General features: G+C 48.6%; 1 protein-coding gene across 1 annotated transcript in view; it reads left to right on the top strand.

Annotated features, from left to right (window-relative positions):
• The window catches only part of DCK (deoxycytidine kinase), a 26,631-nt gene that overhangs the window by 11,979 nt on the left and 5,745 nt on the right, over positions 1–8,907 (top strand). The window contains exons 3-5 of the mRNA XM_025198072.1: positions 1,280–1,473; positions 1,992–2,139; positions 7,405–7,520. Coding sequence (XP_025053857.1) covers positions 1,280–1,473; positions 1,992–2,139; positions 7,405–7,520 — 458 coding nt within the window. The remainder of the gene's footprint in view (positions 1–1,279; positions 1,474–1,991; positions 2,140–7,404; positions 7,521–8,907) is intronic.

Here is an 8,907-nt window from a genome sequence, read left to right as displayed (position 1 = left end):
GCAACCCACTGGTTGCGCTCAGGGGCCCCACACCTCTGGGGTCCCTATGAGGCCTCCTCCAACCCCTACAGCCTCACCCAAGCCTCCTGTGTAATATGAAAGCCTGAACATAAACTAGAGCCTCCTGGCTAAACCATAGTGCCCCATCCTCTCAGGGCTATAGTGAGCTGTACTTGCAAGTCAGGCCTCTTGCTACATCTCAGCCAAGGGAGCTCCTGCCTCTCCGGCTGCTGACAGGGAACTGCCAGCCTGGTCTCAGCCCTGGGCTTTATAAGGGCCAGGCCCTGCCTCCTACAGGCAGCTGGCTCCCCTTAGCTGCCCTGGCAACCCGCAGCTGGGCTCGTTACCCTGGCAACCCTCAGCTGGGCTCGTTATGACCTGCCAGGGCTCTGTCTCTCTCCCTGGCAGTTTCTCCCCTCTAGGAGCAGAGCACCGAGGTGCTCTGCGACAGGTAAGTTTAATGCAAGTCAGATGCTGGATACATTTGATCTTTGTTAGTCTTGTACCTTGCAGTATGACTGTGTTTAAGGTTTGATTCTCATGCAATCTTTCTTCTAGGTCAGGGGTTCTCAATCTGGCATCCAGCCATGGGGTCATGGCATCTGGCCTCTGGGGATCCCCCTCAGATTGGGAAATTTGATAGCAGGAGAGTGGTAGAACTCTGTGTAGCCAAATCCAGCCCTGCCCAGGGCCATTGCTGCAGGATCAGATCAGGGCTGGGCCTGTGCCCTGTGCAGCCAGATTGGGCTGGCCTGCTCCTTGACCCCTTCCCTCATATTCAGATTGGACTGGGCCACTCCACCCCCCACCTCACATGTCCAGATCAGACCTGTGCAGCTCCCAGATGTACCCATCCTGTGTGCCAGTTTGAGCCTGCTGGCCAGATCCAGCCCATGAATGGGCCTGGCATCACTCATCTGGCTCATTGGGTGAAAAGGTTGGGCACCACTGTTCTAGGTAAATAAAAGTCAAGAGCACCACAGATCATACCTGTGTTTTTCTTTCTCTAAGTAAAACAAGTTATTGTATATTCACCCACATTATGCCTCAGTATTGCAGGGGTCTCAGGAAAGGGTAGAACATGTGTGGTGTGTTTCAGCACAGTCCCAGGATGGGAAGGTGTTGAGTAGACATCACTCATGCTTTACTTGTATACAAGAGGAGCCAAGAAGTCAGTGGAGACTTTGAAGGAGGGAGAGGCTGTGTGATGTTGTTATTCTGGATGATTTAAAAGCAACTTGGCTAGAGCCATAACTAATGGGTGACTGACTTTATACAGGAGCTGACAACATCCCAGAAAAGTGGCGGAAATGTACTTCAGATGATGTATGAAAAACCAGACCGGTGGTCTTTCACCTTCCAGACCTATGCATGCCTGAGCAGGATCCGGGCTCAGCTTAAGTCTCTTGATGGGAAGCTCAAAGAGGCAGAGAACCCAGTGGTCTTCTTTGAACGATCTGTGTATAGTGACAGGTATGTTCAGTTTTCAGCCTTTTAGCTGAACAGCCAAATCCTTTCGAGTACATCATGGGAATGTATATAAGGCTCTAACTGTGATTATACATGAGGTTTTCACAAGCTTGTTGGTGGATATGTTGTTTGAGTCCCTTGCAAGTATGAAATGAGGTTGTTTTGCCAGCATGACATACAACAATTTTGTTTTCTTCACTGGTCTGTATTATCTGTATGTAATTTTAGTCTTTGCTTTTTTTGTTTTACCTAACTTTCCTTATGAGCTATGTGCCTGCAGTCTTGCAGTTAACTTGTGCCCCAGGATAATTTCCATTAGCTATTGTGGTGATTCAGTACAGGAACTTCAACTTAAATGTTCCTCTATAAGACTGGGTTATGGCAGGCCATGGTAAGGTTGGCAAGGGGTTTATTGAGCATATATCTGAATCCTGAAAATAAGAGCTGTTTATCTTTTTGGATCCAATGAAAACATGACTTGAGTTCCCTCATTGTTTGACTAAAACTTTTCCTTTTTTTAGGTATATTTTTGCAGCTAACTTGTATGAGTCCGATTGTATGAACGAGACTGAATGGACCGTTTACCAAGACTGGCATGAATGGATGAATAAGCAGTTTGGTCAAAGTCTTGAGCTGGATGGAATCATTTATCTCAGAGCTACTCCTGAGGTGAGGAGTAAGATTTTGTGACCCGAGACGGGGATCAGGGGAGAGTAACAAAACTGTCTGGGAAATAAAAGTTGGGTGTAGACCAGGGGCAGGCAAAATATGGTCTGCGGGCCAGATCTCACCCACCAGGCGAAAGAGGGGCCCTGTGGGCTGCATAAAGAAGACAATTATCACTGACCTGTGGCTGCCCCTCTGAAAGCAGCAGCAGCTTGGGCTCTGGTTGCTAGGCAAGCAACCTCCAGCCTAGCCTCCTGCCCTGCCCTGCCCTGCCCCAGCCCCAAGACAGGGAGCACTGGAAATGTGCGGTTCCCGGAACTCTGGCTGGGAGCCGCAGGGAGTCCCATGTGATTGGGCCAGGCCAGCCTGGCTCCATGTTGCCATGTGTGGCTCCTGGGACTCCAGCTGGGAGCTGCGGGCAATGGGTTAGGGTTGGGTTGTCCTGGCCCATGCTCTGCTGCCATCTGTGGCTCCCAAGACTTGGCTGGGACTGTAGCTGGAACTGCTTGACTACCCTGCCTTCAGCAGCTCCTCCTGTCCCTGCTGCAGTGCTCCGGGCAGCAGATAGGGAGGGGAAGCGGCAGCGGTGGGCAGAGGGGAAGCAGCAGCTGGGGGCTCCTCCCCCAGCACATGGGGCTCCAGCTCCAGCTCCTGGCCACCTTCCACCCAATCTACCTGCTTGGCGTGATCAGTAGCCACCTGCAGGTGGCTAAGTGGGTGCAAGGTGGTCCCGCCAGGAAACTGTGCACTGGTTGGGGCAGGGGCAGGTATAGGTGGGAGTGCAGGGTGAGCTGCCCCAGGTGGGAGCAGACAGGCCTTGGCCCCACGCAGAGCACCAAGGAGCAGCCACGGGCTGGAGTGGAGGGGTGGGGCTGACTGCACCTGCCTTACCTGGGTGCTCTGCTGCAAGCATACCCTGCCCTTCCTTCCCCTCACCCACTTCTGGTCAGTTCCCAGGACCTAATGCTTGGATAGCCGCCCACATGTGCGTACCCACCCACACCCCAATCATATACCACACACTTCCCAAAGATCCCCCACATGCACCCCTCTGCCACCTCCACACAATATACAAGAGTAAGACTTTATTTTGAGCTATAATGGCTATCGCCTCTATCTACACTACTTGAACACACACAAATCAGGACAATACTTTTTTTAAAAATAAAATAAAAAAATGATACAGTAGATGTTTGGCAGACAAGGTTCCTTGGGTGAATCCGATATATTTTCACACACCAACTGCTGAAACTTCCTTAGCCTGACAAAGGGTTTTTGAACCCAAAAGCTTGCTTAATAACTATTCTCCAACTATTTGGGTTGGTCTAATAAAATATATCGGATTCACCCAAGGAACCTTGTCTGCCTATGTCCTTAGACCAACACGGCTACAACCTACACCCCTGCAATAGTAGATGTTTGACTTTTTTTTAAGTATATGATTTTTTTTCTATACTTTTGTTAAAATTATTTATTCTGGAAGATTTTCTCTGCAGACCTCATTTCAGTTGGTTTGGCGCTGTTCTTGGGGAGGTCCAGTGCACCTGAAACCTCCACCGATTGCTTGAGGGCGATACGGCAGGTTATTAGAGGGGTCACAACTCCTCACTACCTGATGGGTCATGCCTGTGCCTCGTGGCCTAGAGGGCAGAACTTCTGCAGTCCCGGGGGCAGGCCATGCACCATGAGGGCAGGCCCTGTGGAGGGGTAGTGTTTCCCAGTCAAGGGGTGGATCTGATATCAGGGACCATGTGATGGGGGCAGGGGATCCTGGGACCAACACGGCAAGGTTTGGTGTCAGGTGGGTGGGCCTCCTTATGTCATAGAATATGTGATGGAACTGTGGAGGAACTTCTGGTGCCAAGACGGTGCCCCCCCATCTCCCAGGAGTACTTCTGAGCAAGGGGTGGGACTTCTGGTGGCAAAGGTCAGGGGCTAGGGCAGTGGAACTTCTAGTCCTGAGATGGTGACCAGGGGGTGGGCTGTTTGATAAAGGGTGTATCTTTGTGGCCCTTAATAGCTCACTAAAACTCATTAAGCGGCTCTCCAGCTGAAATAATTGTCCATACCTGGCATAGAGTGTTTCCATTTAGGAAACAGCCTAGGAATATTTTGTCCACCGGTAGCCCCAAGGCTGCTTAAGTAATGCTTAAAAAATAAAGCTCAGATTATGATGACAGAATAGTTTGATGCATGAAAAGCTAGGGTAACTTAGATCTGTATCCCAAAGAACAAAGATTCAGTGGCCGTGTAGTACAGTTATATCTAACATCTTTAAAACTATGTGTTGCATAGAGATCAGCAAGAAAAGGCAGTAGAAATTCCATAGCTGTTGGGTCATTGGTAGGTGTCAGAAATTCCTCTTTCCAGATTAGCATTGGTGGCATACTTGAAGCCAATGACAGTCTGGCTGTTTCAATTGCCTTGTCATAGGCTCAATAGTGTTGTGTCATTCATATGTCAATAGAACCCATGCTTGTGTCCTCTCTAATGTTCATGAGATGTCTAGCAGAAGGTAGTACTAATTTGATCTATGTTTAGAACTGGTTGGAAAATAGGATAACAGGAGAAAATAGGATATTGGTTCTATTCCTCCTCCTCTCCCCACTTCTCCCCAACAATTTTCTGTCAATACAGCTTTAACAGATATTTTATTAACCAGCTGTTGTTGGTATTAATTTTTGTGGCCAATAACTTTATACCAATTTAAGGAGGAGAACTTACTCTGCAGAGTGGCTGGATCCTGACTACTTTCCTTTTGCTTAGATGTACGCTGGTTAGGGCTGGGCAAAGCTTCAGTAGCTGATTCGATTCGGAGGAGATTGGGCTTGATTCGGTGACCAAATCCAAATCGGGAGACCCATTAAAAGGTCCAAATTGAATTGGAACTCTCTGAATTGATTTGGAGATTCGGCCATAGACTATACAGGCAGTTCTTGATGATGCTGGACACACTTGCCTCCAGCTGGTAAGTCTGTTGTGGAGGCGGGGAAGGGAAGGGGTGTGTGGGAAGATCAACACCCCCACAGCAAGGGAGGGGTTGGGGCTGGGGCTGGGACAAGCTGACCAGCAGGGTCAGGGCATGGGACTCAGGGAGGGGGGCTCCCTGGGGCCTCGGGGGGGGGGCCTCCCACCACTGTGCACTGCTGGTCCGGGAGCTGCTCTTCTGGTGGCTCCTCTGGTGGCTCTTGCTGCCGGTCTGGGAGGGCATGGGAGTGGGCATGTGCCCCTGGATCTGTGCAGGGTAGGCTGGGCTAGGCTGCACTCCAGGAGGCTAGCTCCAGTTGCCCGCTGTACTCCATGGGGTGGGCAGAGCCAGGGCTGTGTTCTGGACGGCAAGCCTCTGCTGCCAGGATGGATGGAGCCAGGGCTGCACTCTGGGCGGCTAGCCCCAGCTGCCCACCGCCGGGCTGTGCTTCATGGGGCCAGTGGAGCCAGGGCTGCGCTTTGGGCGGCTAGCCCCAGCTGCAGCACATAGTGCAGCCCTGGCTCCTCCCACCCTGTGGAGTGCAGCCTGGCAGCAGGTGGCTGGGGCTAACCTCCTGAAGCACAACTTGGCCCAGCCTGCCCTGTGCTGATCTGGGGGCACACGCCTCTTCCATGCCCTCCCAGACTGGCAGCAAGAGCCACCAGAGGAGCCACCAGAAGAGCAGCTCCCGGACTGGTGGCCTGCAGTGGCGGGAGCCCCCCACCCTGAGTCCTGTGCCCTGCTGCCCTGGCTGGGCAGCTTGTTCCAGCCCCAATCCCTCCCTCGCTGTGGGGGCGTTGATCTGCCTTCCCTCCCCCTTCCACCTACCACAACAGACTTACCAGCTGGAGGCAGCTGCATCTAGTGTTGTCGAGGACTGCCTGTATAGTCTATGGCTGAATCTCTGAATCAGCCGAATCGAATCTCTGTCCCCCCTGAATTATCCAAATCCGAAGCAAATACTTGCTGCTTCGCACAGGCCTAATGCTGTTGACCTTAGCTGGCATGAGTGTAGATGACTATACTTTCATAGTGTATTTACTGTTCTGTATCATTTCCTCAGGACTATTTTGGCTCCAACTCTGTGCATCTGTTTCAGGTTGCAGGGATAACATGGTCATAAGCAACTTGTACAAAATCACAGTCGGGCTGACCCAAAACTAGAACCCAGATGCCCCAGTTTCCAGTCTTTTGCTTTAACTACTTAACTACAGTTATTTCAGTCTGAGGAGCTGCCCTTTACCTCCTTTCTATCTTCTGCTGCTACTGTAGCCGTCATGGGGCAGAGTGTTTTGCATTCCTGGATCCTATGCCAGTCAGGGACATGTTGAGGCTATTTACCCCTAATTTTATGAAGGTAGAGAAAAATCTTGTAAAAGTTCTTGCAGAAATGGAGCAGTTCTCTCATGTTAGAATGTTCGGATAGAGATCTGGGATGCAATGCAAATCTGGCTCAATCACTTTCTGTGAACCTGAGGACTAGTCTCACCTGTCTGACTAATTGAGAACCTGCTCATGCAGGATTCAACATGTGTGGTCAGTTTGTGAGCCTTGGAAAAAGGCTGATTTTAAAACTTTAGAGGTATTCTTTCTATCTTTACACCTATGATTTTGATAATTGCTCTGGGTGGCTGTGACTTGCCATGGAACAGTTCAGTTTCCCTGTCCTTTAGATTCTATAGCAAAGCAAACTTGTTAAAATTCCCTTCCAAAATTGGGCTATACTAGTTTTGATGATTAGACTGCCATTGTTGGACAGATTAGTAGATTTTCTAGGGTCTTAGTCCGTTAAATGCTTGGTACTGTCTGGCTGTCCAGTAGGTTCTCTTTAGCTGATATATTTTAACTTTCAAAACTTTTGAGTTTATGGAGCCAGCAGTGTTTTTCAAGAACATTAGTTCAGATTTAATCAGTAAAATAATGTCTGATTAGAAACATGGTTTCACAATGAAGACTTACAGGTTTTCATTAGTGACATAAATATACTTAATCAAAAATGAAGAAATAATGCAGATTTTTTTATCTTGGATTGTCCCCTGCCTCCGTCCCCTCTACTCCTCTCATTTTCCTTACTGGTTGATCTTTAGATGGTCAGCTAAACATGCCAGTCTGCTTTCTTAATCCCAAAACCCAGTTACCAGTTAGCAAGTAAGAAGAATATTTTGGTTTTAAACACAAGAAAACATTTTTCATAGGGAGTTGAAAATGACCAGACCTCATCTTTTTAAAATTCTGTTCTTGCAAGCTCACCAGGTCTTTTTTTTTCCCTGTCCTCCCTTCCCCCCCTCTCCCATTTTCAGAAATGCTTGAATAGGATTTACTTGCGTGGAAGAGATGAAGAACAAGACATTCCTATAGAGTATCTGGAGAAGCTTCACTACAAACATGAAAGCTGGCTTCAGCATAGAACATTGCGGTAGGATTTTATTGATGATTAACATCTGACTGGTAATTATCATAAGTGCTAGTGTTTTTCCAGTATCTTTGAAATTTCATCTTAAATCTGTTGGAAAGGGCAAGTGAAACTTTAAAACAATTTTAAAAAATTATTACTCCTCAGTATTTGTCTGTTACAATCTTTTGGGGCTTAACTCTATAGGAAAGTTGTACATTTCTTAGGTATGCAAGATGACTTCAACTTCCATTCACTTCAGGTGGAGTTGATGGTACTCACAAGTTTTCAGAAGAGCTCAGTGATACATAGACTGAATTTGACTGAAGTCATTAGGAGATGCTGGGCATTCAGCATAGTCATGATTTAGGCCCGTTTCAGGTGTGTAGGTAAAGGCACGATGGGATCTGATGCATGAGCTGCACAGTCAAACTTTCTGCCATGCCACATGTGCATGGCAGGAGGTGTGACTGTGGGATCATGCATCAGATCCCATCACACCTTACTGCTGTTGTAGGCAGAGCCTTGGATCATGATCCTAGTCTTCCTCTGCACTGGCAAGAAGCAAGCTTCCATGGCTGATGGGACTTCCAGCCACATGGGCACACCTGACCATATGTTCAGTTAGGGTTGTGATGGGAACCAGTCAGTGTTGCACTTATTTGTGGAATAATTCTGTAGTTTATTCCTATTTTTATCGTGCCGTAATTGATTGAATATGTGATCAGGTTACAGCTTAAGATGTGATTAACTGGTTAATCATGTCTTAAATATAATGTGGGCAGGGTCCTTAAACTACTTATTTAGGACCTAAACTTTAGGCCCTTATTTTTTTTTTTTTTTGAAAATTGTGTTCAAAATTTAAGGTTGAAACTTATTCCAGTTTGGGGACGTTTCATTATTAAAATTTTCATGAGAAATTCTTAGTTTATATATAGTATTAATTAATAGTTGTTGTTGTTGTTATTCTAATATAATAAAGGGTTTAGTCTGTCTGTCCATAATGTTTTTGGCCAACTGCGCATGCACTGCCCGGAGGGCAGATGGCGATTGGCTGCAGGGACCCAGGCTGCATGGGCCCAAGTTTGAGCCACTGCTGGGGAAGTTTTGTGGCGGTGGCAAACATGCCCTAGCCACCCAAGCAGTGGGGCTTCCCCATGCATCTCTGCCTGAGGGTGAAGGGTGTGGGGGGTCACGGTGGCAGTGCTCCCCCGCCACCTGTCCCCAACGCCCCCCAGAACAGCCAGCAGGGAAGGAGGGAGGTAGGGAAGCAGGCTGGGGGGAGGCAAAGAGGGGTCACAGTGGTGGCTGTTGTCGGGGTTGGGTGGCAATGAGGGAGGGAGGGGAGCAGGAAGGGGGCCCCAACAACAGCTGGAAGGGGTGGGGGAGAGGTGGGGGGAGGGAGCCCCTG

Source organism: Alligator sinensis, unplaced genomic scaffold (genome assembly GCF_000455745.1).
Source record: "Alligator sinensis unplaced genomic scaffold, ASM45574v1 scaffold222_1, whole genome shotgun sequence".
NCBI lineage: Eukaryota > Metazoa > Chordata > Crocodylia > Alligatoridae > Alligator > Alligator sinensis.
This window is presented reverse-complemented; position numbering and strand designations above follow the sequence as displayed.